Source organism: Mycteria americana, chromosome 3 (assembly GCF_035582795.1).
Source record: "Mycteria americana isolate JAX WOST 10 ecotype Jacksonville Zoo and Gardens chromosome 3, USCA_MyAme_1.0, whole genome shotgun sequence".
Taxonomy (NCBI): Eukaryota; Metazoa; Chordata; class Aves; order Ciconiiformes; family Ciconiidae; genus Mycteria; species Mycteria americana.
The window spans coordinates 104,110,171-104,128,238 of NC_134367.1; the positions used below are offsets into that span (position 1 = coordinate 104,110,171).

At 49.9% G+C, this 18,068-nt stretch overlaps 1 protein-coding gene across 1 annotated transcript in view; it reads left to right on the top strand.

Annotated features, from left to right (window-relative positions):
• Nucleotides 1–2,436: 2,436 nt before the first annotated feature.
• VASH2 (vasohibin 2) overlaps nt 2,437–18,068 on the top strand; it is a 37,137-nt gene continuing 21,505 nt past the window's right edge. The window contains exons 1-3 of the mRNA XM_075496414.1: nt 2,437–2,934; nt 8,186–8,274; nt 10,643–10,699. Of these exons, the coding sequence (XP_075352529.1) occupies nt 2,644–2,934; nt 8,186–8,274; nt 10,643–10,699 (437 nt within the window). The 5' untranslated portion in view covers nt 2,437–2,643. The remainder of the gene's footprint in view (nt 2,935–8,185; nt 8,275–10,642; nt 10,700–18,068) is intronic.

Consider the following 18,068-nt stretch of genomic DNA (forward strand, 5'->3'; position numbering starts at 1 on the left):
GTGGTGTCCCAACCTTGCCATGCCCCTTACCTGCCTGGCCAGGGAGAGTCCTTCCCTCTGGCACAGAGCATGCCCTGGCATGGTGGATGTAGAAAGCTTTGAACTGCAAAGCACGTAGCATCACTCTGGTCTTCACACTTTCAGGATGGCTAAGAAGTGGGTGGCTGTAGGAAAGCATGATCTGAGGGTTGCTGGCTGCTCCGGGCAGTGGAGCAGCACTGGGCGAGGCTGGGGCAGCCTCACCACGGTTGCCTGTTCCAACAGTGAACAAGGGTCTGGGACTTACATGACTGCCAGTTTGTGTATCGGCATCCTTGATGATGACTTTCTGCTGCGCAATCCCAATATTCCAGGCTCTGTCACACGCAGCATGCTCCTGGGCTGCTCACACATGGCTGCTACCACCTGCGCAGTCCCATTAGTCCTAAGATGCAGGCCTGAATGATTTTCAAGCTTTCCCCTGCCTCTGCTCCAGTGAACTTGCAGACTTTCTCAGCCTCCCTTTCCTCGTTCTGCCTTGCCTGAGCCCCCCTCCGCTCCTCGAGAGCCCTCTCCTCCGTGGCTGCAGCCATCTGCAGCCTCTCCGGGTCTCTGTGCTTCATCAGCTCCCATCTGGAGCTCATCTCGGTGCTCTCACATCTTGCTGATGTGCAGCCTCATCTGTGCTCCAGAAGGAGAGAGGAACTGCGCTTCCCCTGGGATCCTGTTCCAAAACCCAGTGGGGTGTGTGTGTGTGTGTGTGCAGATTGCCTCTGGCAGGCACGAAGGCACATTTGCCCTCCGGTCATGAGGTTTGCCTGATCATTAGGGAAATGCAGGACACAGCGGTGAGGGTGGACTTCACAGCAGCTCTAAACCCACTCTGACCTTTCCTCCTCTCCCCCAAATTGTGTCACCATTTACACACTGAGCCCCCACATTCAGCTCGGGGGACTCCCTAGATAGAACAAAGTCTCCTGGGCTGAAACCTAACACTGGGCAAGCTGGGTAGGCTGAAACCCTTGGTTTGGTTTAGCTGATGGAGCAGCCTTTCTCCGGCCTCCGTTATGTTAAACCTCCCAATGAGATTCAGGCATGCTGTGCGGCCAGGATGCGGCAGGGAAGATTACTGGTAGGACTCACAGAGATGTCAGCTCCTGCGGAGAGCGATTAGCAACTCAACATACACCCGTGGCTCCCAAGAGCCTTCAGAAAGCTGATTAGGGCACTGGAGAGATTTATTTATGGCAACAGATGAAAATCAGTAGTTGCAGCTGCCGAGGAGATGTACAGGTATGCACCCAGCCTTGCTGGGAGCAGGGATCAGAGCAGTGGCAGTATCTGAGTGCATGGGCAGGGGATGGGAACAACATTTTTCAGACTACTATTTATTTCTGATGGGTAGTCACCTCTGGCTCTAGGAGTTGTGTTATGTTGACACTGTTGTGCTTGATATAAAGAGCTAAAAAAACCTCTCTGAGCGTGGAAATAAATAACAGGGAACTGAGCCGAGTGGTGGACATGGCAGCGGCAGCCAGGGAGTTGTCTGCCCAGGAGGTGCTGCAAGGCCACCGACACGGCTGGGCAAAGCCCTGGGGGAAGAGACGGGTTCCCCATTGCTCTTAGAGGCAGCCCCATCACACTGGGTGTGGGCAGAGGAGAACCAGACGCCGTTGCTTCTGTGGTGTTAGCAGCGTGTGCAGGCGTGTGAGGCGGGTACCTCTGACTGCTGCAGGGGATCAAGGCAGGACATCGCCGCTGTGAGATACCCTGAGAAATGGGCTGTGCTCTGAGTCATGGACCACTCACCCGGCCCTCTGGTAGTTTGTGTGGCAGCAAAACACTTAGAGAAAGGCCGCACTGAGACTACCGTCCCTCCTACTCAGGGCTCCGGCACCCAGTGCTCCTACCCTAGAGCAGGAAATATTCCCCTGGAGAAAGAGCACCACCCCGTGAGCCGTCCGTGGCAAAGGGAGGCTGTGGGCTGCAATGAGACCACAGCCACTCATCCCTGCCATCACTGTAACACTCGATGGTTAACAACGAATTTTCCAGCTCCCTTAGGAAGAACGGAGCAGCCAGCCCAGCTCTCTTCAATGAATAGCTTGATTTTCAAGGGCCCCTCACGCAGCGGGGGACCGGGATGCACGGCGCGGCACGGCGCGGCACGGCACGGCGCGGCACGGCACGGCACGGCACGGCGGGCCGGGAGCCGCAGCCCCACGCCGGGCCAGCTGCGGGAAAGGGGCTCCGACTGCGCCGCCTGGCTCCGGTGACCCCAGCCGCCCGGCAGGGGGCGCCTCGAGCCAGCGGCTCCGCCAGTCACGGCTCGTCCCGCCCCCCCAGCCCCGCCCCTCTTTGTTGCGGCTGCCAATAGGAGCGCGCCGAGGGCGGGCGGGCGGCCGGTAGCGTGGTAACGCGGCGGCATGGAGCGTGGCGCGGGGCGCGCCCCCAGCGCGGCTGGGGCCGGGCCGGGGCGCCCGGGACGAGCGGGCGCCCGCCGCTAGGGAGGGGGCCGTCCCCGCGCTCAGCCTCCTTCGCACGCACGTAATACACACACACAAAATTTTTTTTAATATATATATAGGGCCCGGGTGGCGGCGAGGCCGCGGGGCACCTCCCGGCAGCGGTCCCCGCGGCGCGCCCGGGCATGGCCGTGGGGCCATGACGGGCGCGGCGGCGGGCAGCGGCGGCCCCGGGAGCACCCGCCGTGCGGCGGTCGGCAAGGCGGGGGGCCGGTCGCGGAGCGCCCAGCCGCGGGCGGCGGGCGGCGGCAGCGGCGGCGGCTCGGAGGAGGAGGAGCAGCGGGACGGCGGGTCGCTCTTCCTGGTGAACAAGAGCGGCTTCCCCATGGACGGGCAGACCTGGGAGCGGATGTGGGGGCACGTGGAGCGGGTGCACCCCGACGGCGGCGCCGTGGCGGCGGCCATCCGGAGCGCCGCCCGCCTGGCTCGGGTAAGGCGAAGCCCCCGTCCGCCCCTTGAGAAAAGAGAGGGTGCCCCGAAGCCCAAACCCAGGCACCCCGCGGCTGCCGAGCTTTGGGGGCGTCGAGGGGACGGGGAGAGACGAGGGCTGGGCAGGAGGGCGTCACGCCTCAGCTCTGAGGATGCTCTCGGCCCCGGCGAGGGGAAAGCTGGAGCGTCCGCTGTTTGAAAATATCCCAAAGCGGGGTGGGGGCGTGTGCCGCGGGATGCTTCGGAGCTGGAGTCGGTGTCTTGGGAAACAAGTAGAAAGGCAATTACTGTTTTGTCTTGGGGAGGAAAAAGCGGAAAACAAGAATTAAATCTTCAGGGACTGAAGGAAGCGCTTTGTGCAATTTAAAGCATGTTTTGCTCGGCTCTTTGGAACACAGGCGTTTCCTAAAATGCAGCCTTGCTTCTGAAATGCAATAAGGGATTTCAAACTCTGCCGTTTCATTTCCAGTACGTGGAAAGATTCCAGACGCTTTTGTCTTGTATGTTTCTTGGTACAAGCTCCAAAGGGCTCTGCCTGACCCGAGTCTTTTTCCTCCTGCCAGCAAATAAGATGTTATTGTCTGCTGATGTTCCAAGGCTTCTCAGCACCGCGCTGCATTACTGATCACAATGTCTTTAATGCTGTCGGCTTTGGCAGACTTTGAGCTTGATTCGCTCCTCCCACCAAGCAGCATTAATCTGAGCTGACCGCTGAAGTTGGCGTTGATTCGTACCCCTCTGCATGCTGGGGTGAGATGGTTGGGCTGGTGTTGTCACAGTCCTGGCTGTCAGTGATATGTGTGCTTGTTCTTTAAGTGGGGTAGAAAGGAAAAATTCTGTGCACGGGGAAGTTGAAAGTAGATTGAGTAGGACCGTCTTGCGAAGGCGCTTGTCAAATAAGATGCAGGCTGAAAAGGCCTTTTATCTCTCTTCTGCAATGTTTAGTTCAGCATAAGTGCAAAAGGGGCAGTCTCTTTCTCTCTGTTCCCCTGCTTCCTTTCTTTGGATGGGGGAGCAGATCCAGCTAAAGAATAATCTGGTTATGCTGGGTTTGTTTGCGGTTCCTTGGCGTGGTTCATCTCATACTTGCACAAGCGCTTGAGGTAGAAATGGAGGGGCAGGGAGAGGGCAGAACTTCTTGTTTCAGCCTCATGACCAGCTTACGCTAGTCTAAACAGCCTACAGATCTGTTTGGTGTTAAGAGACGGCAAAGCACACGCTGGACTTGATTTCCTTCTCTTCCCAGCTCCAAAGCATGTAACCTTTACTGGTGATACCCATACTGACTGACACAGCACGTGGTGAGAGGCATGCCAGTGGCTTCAGTGTGCCGGCATGCTGCCTGCCGGAGTGCCCCAGAGAGCATCACCATGGCTTCTTCCTCAGTGCCAAAGCACGAGGCTGACTCGGTGTGGCATGTGCTGAAGCTGGGTAGGAGGAAAAATGTTTTGAAATGTGCTTGGCTAAATTTTTTTATGTGAGTTACTAGTTGCTGATCAGTGGAGGGTGCTGTAAGAGTTGTACTGCATTCCTCCAACACTGTCCCGCAGCAAAATCCCTGTCACAGCGATTTAAGTTCTTCAAGGGCAGATGGGCCTGATGTCTCCTGTGACTAACTAGCTCTTGCTGGCTAAGCCTGGGACCTCTGGGGTCAGAGGGTAGTGTGAGGACCACCTGGTCCTTATTAAGGCCAACACAGCTCAGGTGAGCAAATGAAGGTTAGAAGCAGGTTTGTTTGCTACAAAGTGGTAGTGGGTTGCTAAAGTTGTGATGACAATTTCTGGGGTCGGAGTAGGAATGTGAGGGGGGAGTTGTTCCTTAAATGATGGTACAGCTTTTTTAATTGGCTTGTGCTGCTGGGTATGTGGCACCCTGCAAAAAACCAGGTAGTGCTGCTTGAGAGTGATGAGAGAAACTTGTGCCTGTGAGAAGATGGTTTGTAATCCGTTTGCATAGGTAGCTGGTGGAGGCTGAGCGAGTGGCGTGTGCAACTGCTCCATTTTTGCATCTGATTTGTTTTTAATCCCTAGTGATGGGAGAGAGTTTTCATCCCCTCCCCAAGAAGCTCCACTTGATTGCTCTAATCATCTTGGTATTAGTCTCAGCGATCATACATGCAGGGCGGTAAGTAGCTTCTTACTGTATTGGTGAGGTTGTCCTTACTGGAACAAATGCAGACTGCAGGGGTGCAGGCTGGTGTCTCTCCCGGGGGGAAGAGTCCTCACGAAAAGCTGGCTTGTCTGCAAGGGTGGCAATTTTAGAACCTGAGGGATCCCTTTGTTGCACCCCCCACTTCTGACTTTTGACTTGAGCTCTGGGGAGGGTGCGGGCTCCTGGTTTGGAAGAGCTGTGCAATCCTTTATGTAGCCTGTTGTGATCTTGGAGGTACTTGTAGATCTTGATAAATTAAACCTCTCGCCAGCTTTGAGGGCTCTAGGCTGTCAGCTTCATTTGTGTGAAGTAACAGCGTACTTGCAGGGCGAGCTAGCAGAAAATGACTTTCTGGTCATTAAATGAGACGCAGTGGAGTCAGGCAAGACAAGTTTCACACAGGATGTCTGCAGTGAACTCAGACTACAGCATTTCCAGCCACAGGAGATGGTCTCCAGCTCTGCCACAAGGTCTTGCACTGCAGCGGCTCTGCTGTCTCTGGAGCTGCCACTGGTTGGAAATACTGATACTGGGTCAAGGCTCTTTCATCTGCCTGGTCACTGAATTTCACTCACTTTATAAATTCATGGTCTGTAGTGCTGTGTCTGCATTTCCTCTCAGCAGCTCTGGCCTCCTGCTACACACCCTCACCGGCTCCTGGCTGCTGTGCTGGGATGTGCACCGGTAGCTGGAGAGCTGCAGCCTCAACCACAACAACGTTGTGCTTCCCTTCGCTTGTGGTATCGTGCAGCCCTGGCTTCTGCTCTGTGCTGGCTGGGTGCCCAGGATCGGTGCTCCTGCAGCCAGGGCAGGAATTTGGGGGGAAAAATTGGGTTTTGTTTGGAGCGAGTGGGAGCGGCGGGTGGCTCTCTGCTGCCTGGCCTGGCTGATGGCATGGTGCTGTGTACTGCCTACCCGGCACTGGGAAGAGGAGAGCAGTGCGCTCTCTTGTGTGGGGGAAGACCGATGGCCGCTTCTCCCTCATTGCCTGAGATCTGGAGGGACGTGTGCCTCCTGGCTCGGCAGGCCTGCCAAGGTACCTTTAACTTTAGAGAGGTGATGGGATACACATCAGCCGTTGGGAAAACCATGGCTCTCTTTACCTGAGCGTGCCCCGGTGGCTGACTCGATCATCCTCCACCTTGGAGATGGGCAAGCTCTTTGCCTGGAGGTCCAAATCCGATCCCCATGGCGAGGGTGGCCGCTGTGGGTTACAGCAAGCGCTGCGTCCCTCCGCACTGGTGCAGTCCCTATGGGATGCTGTCCTGTCCCACAGCTGGGCGAGGGCAGGGGCCTCCATTTTATGGAGGGCTGGGAAAGGGGTGCTATCCCCCCGGTAGCTCTGCAGCAGCCAGGCTTCTTGCTGGCTGGGACTCCCATTGCCTTGGCATGTTGCGTCGTGTATGTGCAACACGTGCACCTAGAGTTTTTTATCTTTGAACAAAAGAAGCGTTTATATCGGAGCAGGAATAACTATCCTTGGAAGGGTTTGACAGGCCTGCCTTAATTCCCTCTTTCAGCCGCTCACTGCTCCTGAAACTCGAGCCCCGTCTGGTGCGTTGAGTCCAGGCCTGCCTTAGTGCTGAGAGGGACAGGTGAATAATTCATCCAGACTGAAGTGGCTGGGGGCGGAAGTTACTTGTGAAACTGAAAAATTGCCTCTAATGAAGAGGTTAGGTGTGGAAATTGTGATTAAGAAGCGTTAATGAACCTTGCTCGTAACTAGCACTTGTTCAGAGAGAAAACCCATGTATGCGCAGTTGTCTCCCGTGTGGTGCTGGGGATGGCGGCAGCGTGCTGGAGGCCTGGCCATCTGTCTCCTTGCCGCTTAAAATATGTTTCTGTGTGCCAGTAATGTAGGAGTCTCTATTTTGGGTTTTTTCCATTCTCTGAGGTGTATTTACTATTTGATTGTAGTAACTAGCTACATGTAGTAAATGTTGGGTTTTGATTGTCTTGGGGTTATCGGTGCTTGCTCTCTGAAAGCAAACACGCAACCCCTCCATCTTAGTGGAGGTGGGAACCAGAGAGGAAAGTCTGTGTGGCAGAGATGGCCCTGTACCACCTGAACTTGCTTTTATTATCTGTAATCACTGACTTGAAGTGTATTTAGAACAGTGATATCTCACTTTGATCTTCAAACTATTGTAACGACGTCATGAGCCCACAGACGCTGCACGCTTTCCTTTGCGCCTTGTGTCATGGCTGCCCAAGTTGCTGGTTCCTGAATTTGGATCTGCATTAATATTTAAATAAACCCTTTCCTCCACTACATTTGTGAGAATTTACTAACTTCTTTTACCCACTCTTCCCACTTTAATATCTGCTGACCCCGTATTTTGCAGTCTCACCCCTAAAATAAGGGGACTTGGGACAAGGCCCTGTCCCTTTCCTGCATGGTTACAGGCTCAGGAGCCACGTAGCTGTGGGGGTTAAATATGGATTGAGGGCCTGGCTTCTTAAAGTGCTTAGGCAGAAGCAGATGTCTTATGGGATTTTGGAAAAATCCTATTACGGTGCCAGTCTATATCTTTAAGTGTCTTAATATCGTTAAATATCTGGGTCCCAGGTGCTCTTCTAGGTACCATGCACTCCCTTGCCCAGCAAGTGTGCCGCTGACACATGGCAGATGGGAAGTTATGCAGCCTGAGATCCTCATCTCCTTTTATCTTTCTCTTATGGTAGAGGAAACCAAAAATTAGACTTGAAATGGCTTCTCATGGGAGAGAGGACAGCAGAGCCAGTGCTGGGACTCTGCTTATCCAAACTGGCCTGTGCTAGAAGGGAAAAATGGGAAGCGTTTGCCTTCTGTGCCGGACTGCCTGCCCACATAGGGCGGTGTTTGAGGGATATCGGTGGCTGGGATGAGCAGCCTGCCCTGGCCTCTCCATGCCGGCAGGGATGGGGCTGGCTCTGGTGCACGGGCAACCCCCGTTGTCAGCAGGGTGACTTTGCCCGATGCTTGAGTTCATGTGGGGCTCGAGCCATCTGTGCTGCCACATTGCATTGCACTAAGCACATGCTGCTGCCCAAGTAAATCACTTATCTGCTCTGCAGGGAGCGGTAACTGTCTAACCTCTTTATCTTTTTTTTGTGTCCAGCCCTCAGTGCCACCGGTGCCAAACTACAAGCTCTCCATGTCGATCCCAGAATGGCTCCAGGCAATACAGACCTACATGAAGATGCTGCAGTATCCTTCTCCAGTGGACGGTCTCCGGAGAGAAGGCTGGCTTGTACCTGGCATGAATTAACAGGGGCTTTACCGAAGCACTAGCTGGTTGCAAGGGCTTTGGGATCATTGCGGGGGGAAAGGATGCCTCTAAGGATTTGTGATAGCACCTGCAGCACTGAGCTTGTCACAGCAATCCTCTGGGAGATGTAATTAAGTGATACTGAAGAATTTAACTGAAGTCACGTTGGTGGGAGTAGAAATGCTTATTTTGAAGTTGGTTTATGAGGATATTATGAGCAGATCATGATGCCTGGAGAAATAATATGGCATCTTGTTGTAAAGCGACTAAGGGAGAGACAGTATTGTGGCAAACCCGTTCTCCCTCTGCCCTGGCAGCCCTGGGGCCTCCCTGAGGACTGCTTACGGGCTCAGCTTGCAGGGGGTGCTTGTCACTGGGGTGGGAGGCACAAGCAGCTCCTACCTGACTCCGAGGTGGGCAGGCTTGCCTGTGGCATAGGAACTGACCAAAGGAATCCCCCCTTCCAGATATCCCACCTTGTGTACACCTCATCAGAGGTGTACACATCTATCCAGCCTCCCTATCGCTGCCCCATGCCTAATACCTGACCATTTCCATTGCTGACAGATAATGTCAGAGGAGATGGTTGCTGGCCCAGATGCTGCTCTTCTCTCTGTTTTCCTTTTTTTCAAAACTCTCCCTTTTTGTGTGTGTACATGTGTGTGTGGGGGGAAGCAGTGGGGATGAGGAATGAATGTAAAGTGCTGGTAAGGATTAAGAAAGGATATGGGTGGCAGCTGGGAGAGCATCCAAAAATAGCAGGCGTGGTTAGCCTGCTGGGGAATAGTGGCTGGGATCAAGGCGGCAGCAGGGGTTGGAGCCGCAGCAGCTGCCGTGGGGAGGGAGGCTGGGGCCAGCCTGCTCTGCAGGGGGGATGGCATATTTCTCTTCCACATATCGGCCACTTGGGCAGGACAAGAGGCTCGCTGCTCAGTGGGGTTGTGCTGGAGAGGACACCATGTCACAGAGCTCCAAAAATTACACTTCCCCCCCCCCCCCCCCCCAGTGGTCTTGAAATCCGGTACTCTGCTACATAGCAGGAGCAGGCCTTAGGCACAGGGTTTGGATCTGTGTTCAGAAAAGCTTCAACGTGGGCTGGGGAACAGGGTCTGGGCTTCCTTTGTGGGCTAAAAGAGGCTGTATGCTTTGTTCAGAGCACTCTGAAAGGGCCTCATGAATTAAGTTTTGAAGGCAGGAGGGAAGCAAAGCCTCGTTTCCGGAGAACTCTGAACTCTAATTGAAGTCAGTTCAGAGCATCCTGGTGTGAGCTGGAGTTTTTATTTAGACCATGGTTATACAGCCAGCAGCTGTGCTATTTATGCCTCACAAGGTACCTTTGCCTCCATGGGGTCACCTGTTTCTGCCCTGGTATCATCACCACAATTTTGCTGGTGTGAATGTTCTTGTGGCCGTGTTGAGAGCTAGGCTGGGGAACAGATTCAACTGGAAAAATAACCTAGCAAAAGTACGTGGATGGTGTGATATTTTTTTTTTTTTTTAAATTTTTGTTGTTGTTGGGTTTTGTTTTTTACTGGACAGATCGGTTTCCTGTTCTGATTTACTGCATCACTGCTTGAACAGCTATGCTCAAGGAGCAGGGAAGAGGCTGCTTTTGGTGATGCTGCTGCATACTAGCTTGCACTCCTAGGCAAGTGGTGCCGAGGTTTGGTTGATGGGTGACTGTCTGCTGGCATCCTTTGTGATGAACTTTTCTCCTATGCTCATAGTGTTAACTAATGTTCTTGAGTTGCACTTAGCTGCTTATTTCTATTTCAAGTGCATTGCATTTTTTAGAGAATGATTTATATTTCCTAGATGTCAATGGATGCACCTGCCGTGCTTTTGGTTTACAGGTCATAGGTGAGCTATGTGGCTGACTGAGTTAAAAACTTACAAAGGAAATAAGTTCTTTCAAACCATGAAAGATGTTCATTGGTTTGGCTAGACTATAAAAGCTTTCTCTTGCCCAAATGAGACTTTTTTTTTTTCCCCAAACTTGTAATCTAATAGTGAGTGGGACCTAGAGGAAAAGTGAATCCATAACCCTCAAATGCCAAATTTAAGTGTCGTTTTAGACAAACAACCTTTTTGCTTGACTCTCCACCTAATGCCAGTTAATATGTCATATAAAAAGAAAAGTGAAAAAATTGCTTTATTTCACGTCAGGGTTTCATCTCTGTTGAGAGTCAATGGCTTTTACTGCTTGTTTTGTTTCAACAGGAAATCAGAACTGAAATTCACCTTTTGAGCATTGTTATGTTATTGTTTGACTGTTCAAGTTACTTTCCTTTAACAGACAAAATTCAGATACAATCACACGGGAACACAGTTCTTCGAGATTAGAAAAACCAGACCTCTAAGTGGGTAAGTGTCTCTGGAAGTGGTCTAGGGCTCCTGTCCCACATCATGCCAGCTGATCACCTGGGGTATTTAAGCACCATGGCATGGGAGGGTTGTCTCCTCTGTGCCACGGCTCCTCTGGCAGGGCCAAAACTGTGTATGTTGCTGCCTTTGCAAGGAGGGTCCCAGCTTGCTGCCAAGTGGCAAATGGACCCATCGAGAGCCAATGAGTGAAAGGGCTGGTCTTGCTGAGCAGCTGCGTGGGAGCTGCATAGCTGCAGGCCAAAGCTGAATGCACAGGGTTGGGGAAACTCTCAGTTCTCACTTGTTGGTGTTGGGCTAGGAGGGCTGGGCTGCTTTTATGGAAACTATGTAAGTCCTGATATTCTGGTTGCGCTGTAATGCCCTTTCCGGATGGTTGGAAGAGATCAACTGTGCAAAATGCTGCAGGAATTTTGATGTAGTCACAGATGCAGTCCTTTCCCCTGGAGGACCACAACAGTTTAAGTCATGGCCTTGCTTCTCGCATTGCTGCTCATCTTGCCGTTCCTTCCACGCGGTGGACTCGTGTGCTGGTTGGCGATGAGTTGTGCAATACAAGTACAAACATGTGCGTGGGGAGCCTGGCAACAGAGAGCTGGCATCGCTTGCCTGTAAGAACTGCATCATACTTAGGACAGCTCTTTAATAGGACCCAGTAAATTAGCAGGTTAGGGTGGGAAGTGATGTTGATGACATTATGCTTTTATTTTAGGGTGAAATTTAGATAAGCAGAATATAATTACTCCTGTAGACTGGCCTGTGTCTAGCTCTCCCCAGCTGTCTATCATTAATCTAATGGTCCGTCACTGTAAATTCCACTTCCCGTCCCAGCTCCGCACTTCAAGTTTTCATCTTGCTGACAGCAATCTTTCCCACTTCCTTTCTCTGTGTAATGTTCACTGCACCGGTGGAACTTGTTTAGAAGAAATCTTGTGCCTTGAATGATAGATGGGTTTACAGAAGCTTATTACAGAACCAATTTTCAGGCTGGTCACTCATTTTTAAATTTGTCCCATTACTTTTTTCCAAGGAAGTGGAAGATGAAAATGAGTCGTGCTCAGCACTCATAACTTGAAAGGTCAGCGTCCTTCTGGGCTGGATGAAAGCCTGGCTTACGAGGACGGTACCCTTTCCTGGAAGGGGACCAATACAGTGCTCACAGCTGGAGATGCACCTGTGGCTTTGGATCCTCTGGAATCCTTGGATCCTTTGGAAGTGGTGCCATTTCCTCTATCTGCCTTAGCATTTGCTTGGGGACTCACGTCTGACTTCTCTCCTTGTCCTGTTGCTGTTATGACTTCTGTAAGTGACTTGGTATGTGGTGGCAGGACTTCTGCAGAGTTAAGGAGAGTGCCCCTGCAAATGGTCCAACCCCTCAGGGCAGCTGCTGCCAGCTTGCCAGGCACAGTTGCCTGCACCTGGTGTACGCTGGGCTTGCATAGTAAGTCCTAAGACCTGTGCTGCTTTGCTCCTTGACCTGATGGATGGCAGTGCTAGGAGTAGTGGAGCTGTTAGGAGCACACTTAGCTGCCCAGATCCTGTTGTACTGCAGCAGGGCTTGAGCGCTTGCCCTGTCTTTGTTTCTCCAACTTTGATGTCGTGGTTTAGCCCCAGCCGGCAACTAAGCACCATGCAGCCGCTCACTCACTCCCCCCGGTGGGATGGGGGAGAGAATCGGAAGAGCAAAAGTAAGAAAACTCGAGGGTTGAGGTAAAAACAGTTTAATAGGGAAAGCAAAAGCCGCACACGCAAGCGAAGCAAAGCAAGGAATTCATGCACTCCTTCCCATGGGCAGGCAGGAGTTCAGCCATCTCCAGGAAAGCAGGGCTCCGTCACGCGTAATGGTTACTTGAGAAGACAAACCCCATCACTCCAGATGTCCCCCCCTTCCTTCTTCTTCCCCAGCTTTATATACTGAGCATGACGTCATGTGGTATGGAATAGCCCTTTGACCAGTTTGCATCAACGATCCTGGCTGTGTCCCCTCCCAGCTTCTTCTGCACCTGGCAGAGCACGGGAAGCTGAAAAGTCCTTGACTAGTGCAGCAACAACTAAAACATCTCTGTATTATCAACACTGTTTTTAGCACAAATCCAAAACATAGCCCCATACCAGCCACTATAAAGAAAATTAACTCTATCTCAGCTGAAGCCAAGACATTTGAGAAGGGGAATAATGCGTTGATTGCCCTGTAATGTTGAGGTGTCCCTAAAGGCTTTCCTTTCCTTCATCTGAGGTGCATGGCTGTTCATACCAGCTGAGGATATCTTCTCTTGCAGTTGTCCTTGGCAATTTGTTCTCCTGCTGCCAGGCCAGTTTTCATCAGAGCTGAAAAATCGCCCACACCTGCAAGATTTTTCCTGGGAGGTGTGCTCCACTTTGCAAGAAATCTGCTTCCAGCGTGGCGATAACAGGCGTCTTGTGCTGAGGTGACAAGCGCTGCTCTGAGCAAGTTTCTGTGGTGTGAAAGGCCTCACTTGCTGGAAGACAAAGTTTGTATTTGCAAGTTTATCGAGCAAGATGCTGAGCACCTCCAGTTGCCACCGGCTCTTGGAAGTTGAGGCTGTTCCCAGAGCTGTGATTTATTGGTATTAAACATATGCTTATTTCATCATATGAGGGCTCAAAGCTAATGCAAGTATTATGAGATCTTTGGCAGCCTCTCTTCCAGAGAGCAGTGGCTGGACACAAAGAAGCTGAGCACTAGATGGAAATTGAATATTCATAAATTCATGTGAAAGTGTCCTAAAGCAGCTGGGGCATATTAATGAGTTTTTCTATTATGGAGGGAGGACTAGATATTATAGAGATTTACTGTCAGCATTGGTGTGATGCATGAGAAAATAAAAATGCCTGGCTGTGCTTAGGAAGAAGAGCATAAATTATCTATAGGAACTCATAACATTAAGGGACACAGGCTTGCTATAATTCAGTATTTACAATCTCTTGTAAGAAAAAGTCACTGTTAGCTACCAACTTGCTTCTAGACTGCCAGACATCCTGTGGATTTGTCTAGACTACAGATAACACTTTTGAAAATGTTAGATTTCTGTTGGCGTAGCTGTGTAAGTTGGGATGGTAGAGATGTGATCCTGCAAACTGCGTGTGGTGTTCCTGTTGTACTGGCAAACTGTGTCTGAAAATGCATCTTACCTGGCCTGAGTTTGCTGTATTCACACAAAATCCAGATTTACAGGTGTAGCTACATCCACTGTAGGAGTGCTTTGCTAATAGAGTGTACAAGGTATCCTGACCTGGGAGGGTGTCCTTTACATAGGCTTCGTGATGCACCCTTTTGTACTAGGTAGGTAAAGGGCACCCCACGGAGTTCAGCTCTGCTGATCCATGGTATGTGTGTGATGTGTGTACACATGTAATACAAGTGTTTTAGACGCTGATTGAACTGGTTTTCCTTTTCCCATACAGGATTATGCTGGCAAAACCTACATTACAGCTTTTGTTGGTACAACCATTCTGATAAAAAATGGCACTGTTAATTGAAATAGTAATTCTTTAAAACTCCCAAGCCTAGATCACGTAAGAGCTTTAGAAAAAAAAAATGTATTTCTGGATATCTAGTAATATCTGTAACTGTGCATTCAATGCCAACAAACTTTTATTACTGGTTTTACAAGGAGCAATAAGCCCTCTGCAAGCTTCTGTTCTAGAGGCAGGCATGAGCCACAATGAGGAACAAATATCTTTGCCCTCCACAGAGTATCTGGGGAGGTTGTAGATAGATGCAGTATTGTGCTGTTCCCTCCAGTGAAGTGCCAGCTGATCAGTGGGACCTACGACTGAAGCAAAAAGGGATGTTTGGGTTGCTTCTGGGGACTTTGAGAAATTACAGCTCAGAAGCTGCTCTGTGAAGATGGAGAGACATTCAGTGACTGCAGATATAATGGGTAATCAATTGCAATAAAAGAGCGTAATAGAAGCAGTCACGTGGGAACGATGCAACCAAATAAAAGTGAAGGGGGGAGGGGTGGAAAATAATACTGTTTCAACACACCATGTTATTAAGGAACCCTGATGGGGCTGTAAAGAAAAATGGGCTCATACCACTTCCAGACAATAGACTGCAGAAGACATTTGAACATCTGCTTTTCTCTTGCACAAAGAGAGAACGTTAACAGATATGGTGCTATGTACAGCATGTGGTAGAAGTGCTTTTGCCATTGAAACAGACTGGTTTTGAGAAGATTCACGAGAGCAGTAGCTGTTCTGCTGTTTTATCTCCTTTTACTCCTGTTGGTGCCTTTCACTTCTCTCTTTGCTTCATTGGGAAGAATAAAACTGTCAGGAGCCTTAGAAAAACTTTGGAGAGGGAGATTTTACGGACCTCATGCAAGTACCGAGGCCTAGGAAAGGAGAACTTAGTGGAAGTTCTCTCTCTCTCTCTCTCACTAATTCAAAATTTATTGAAGTCTGTAGGAGTCTTCCTGGTGAAGGTAATGGGCAACCTCTCCTCCTAAGCATGGTCATCTCTGAAGTGACTTTAGTGTGATGGGTGCCAGCTGGTGAGATCCGTCAGTTTTGGGCATGCTAAAAGGTTTGAAGCTTTTTCTAACCTGTATATGAGATTGGATGCCCTAGTGAAAAATCTGGGAGCAAAAGGAATTCATGGTTCCCCTGAGATGACTGCAGTCACTGCTGTTTTAAACAGCATCCAAAAGATGCAAAACCAGCTCCTCTATGGGCCTTCTCTTAGTGCAGAAAGCAAGGGAGATAATCCAGGTGGGCTTCTGAAAACATTGAAAGAAATTCGAGTCAATTTACAAGGAAATATCACCATCTGCCAAGGACTAGATCTAGAGGGAGCAGCCTGTTTGTTAGAAGTAGAAATGTTCGCTGTGGTCTGGAATAGAGATTTGCCTGGCAGACTTTAGACAGTAATGTAAATGCCATGAAGAGGGAAGCTGCATGATGGTTATTTTTGACTGTAGCAGTCTCCCCCAAGTTATTGGAAGAGCTGGGCTGCCCCTGTGCTCACTGGGGTCTGTGGAAAGGGTGGCTTTGGGCTAGTTCCCAGCTAACCGTGATAAGAGATGGAAAACTCCAATCATATATGTGGAATCTGTTCAGATAACTGGAAAGACTTAAAGAAAATCCCAGAAACAAACCCTGCTCAGGCAGGGAATTGAAATGCTTGATGCTTTTTAATTCTTTCCCCCCTTCCTTAAATATTCATTCACAAAGTTAATGGTGCAGCCTTTCTGGTCACGATTAAAATCTGAGACAGCATGGTAAGAATTCAGGAGTGAAAGAAAATAGGGAAAGGACAAGTCAAAGAGCACTTGTAATTAGTTGTTTTCAAATGAGCTGGATGCTCTTTTAGAGAACTGACAACCAACCTCCAAACCATTAATACTTCTGTTAGAGGGTGTGAGGAGGATGTGTGTTCTTGTTGGAAACTGGGGAAGGCAAAGATACCAGCCTTTAAGAAAAATAAGGGAAAAGATAAGTCTAGGAACTATTTGACTTTATGTGAAATTTCAGGAAAAATGCTAGGGCAAATAATCAAGTGTCTGGAACATAACAAGGTGGTAAGTGATAGGCAACACGAATTTAGTTTGGCATGGTTTGGCTCCGGTAATTTCCTTCTATGGGAGTGTAAGAGCTTTTGTCAGTCAGGGAGAAGTTGTGGTTGTGGTAATTCTTTGCTTTAGTACGGCTTTTGGCAGCCTCCAGATAAGGCAGGGACCCCGAGTCTAAATGAAACTATTTTGACATAAGGACCTAACCCCGTGAAAAGCAGCACTTAGAAAGTGATACTTAACCAATGGCTTGCTCTTGCCTAGCAGAGTTTGTCAGTTGAGGTGTGCAATCTCTGTCCCAGGTCAATGTTTTTTCATTAATGGTGCAAGACTAATTGTTTGCTAATAGATGTGCATTGTGGTCCAGGCTGGACAAGGTGACAAGGCTTTGCAAAGTGGAACCGGGATTCAGAGTGATCTCAAAGGGTAAGAGACCAAGTGGGCTGGAACAAACAGGAGGTATATAAGTAAGGGCAAATACGGAGAAGGGATTTGGGAATAGCCAGCTGTGGGAATACATAATGGAGAACGAAAGGCTAGTTTTGCACAGATGGAGCTGATCTTAAAAAAACAAACCAACCCCCCCACCACCACCACCACTGGGTTTGTAGCAAAAGTATACTGAAAGCTGGATTCAGAAGGAAACTGGTCTGTTTGTATTGGTGTGGTGGGCTCAGCTGAAGGACCATGAGATGTGAGTCAGTTGAAGAGAATCTGAAAGAAGAGTAACAAGGTCTAGAAAACATGACCTAAGGAAAGGTTTGGGGTGAGAGAAAGGGGGAGATTATAAAGAAAAGAAAAAAATACCAGTGTCTGCTTTCTCATGTTTACAGAGGAGTGGGTAGATTACAGCCTGTCGTCTATACAAATGTCGGTCGCAAGAGGAGAGATAATAAATGGTCTCCATGCCCACTGTGGATAGCAGAAATAGCTTCTGATTTAAATTGCAAAAAAGGAAAGATTTAGTTTAAACATTAGGGGACCTTCTTAGATGCAAGGTTAAGTATGGGATAGATTAACCGTTGGGTTCCTGAGCCTTTGAGAACCCAGTTGAAAGTAGGTTGGAAAAGTATCTGTGAGGAGTGATTTAGATTTGGCTTATGCTACGTTGAGCAGAGCGGTGGCTTGGGGATTCTCCAAAGGCTTTGCTTCCAATGCAAACCTGGGGTTTAAGGCCATGCTTCATCTCAAGCTTGTTAAAAGCGGAAGAAAGACTCCCCCAGTGTTTATTGAACTGGGTCATCCACATAAACCCTGTGGTCTGTGTTGCAAATGCAGAGGAAGAAGCAAACTGTTTGTGGAGCATTCCCCGGGACTCTGGGATGGGTGTGCGCGAGGGTGCGACCTGCCCTGTGGGTGCAGATGGACTCCTGTTTGCTGGTCATTGGTGATGCTTCCTGACTGATGCTTCCCTGGCACAGATCTTCATCACTGTCATGGTCTGGAGGCCGTGGCAGTCTCTGAGCTGCCAGGTCCTGAGTGGCTGCTGAGCACCTGCTACAGCTCCTGGACCTGGGTGCTTTGAGCAGGAGGTGGCACAGGAGGGATTCCCGGGGTCCCTTCTGAGCCCGGCTATCTGATGGTGCTATATAAAGGGAAGGGAGGGCTGCTGCTAGCCTCAGAAGGGACAGCTGAGGTACCCATGCACTAGCAAGCAGTGTTCAATTTAAATCTGTCTTAATAACCATATAGAGTCCTGGAGAGCTGTGCTTCAGAACCAGCATGTATGTGGCTTGCAAACAGAGTGCATGTGAAATACAACTTTGTATTTAAATAGTGTGAGTGTTGCTGCGACAGATGAGTCAGTAGTAATT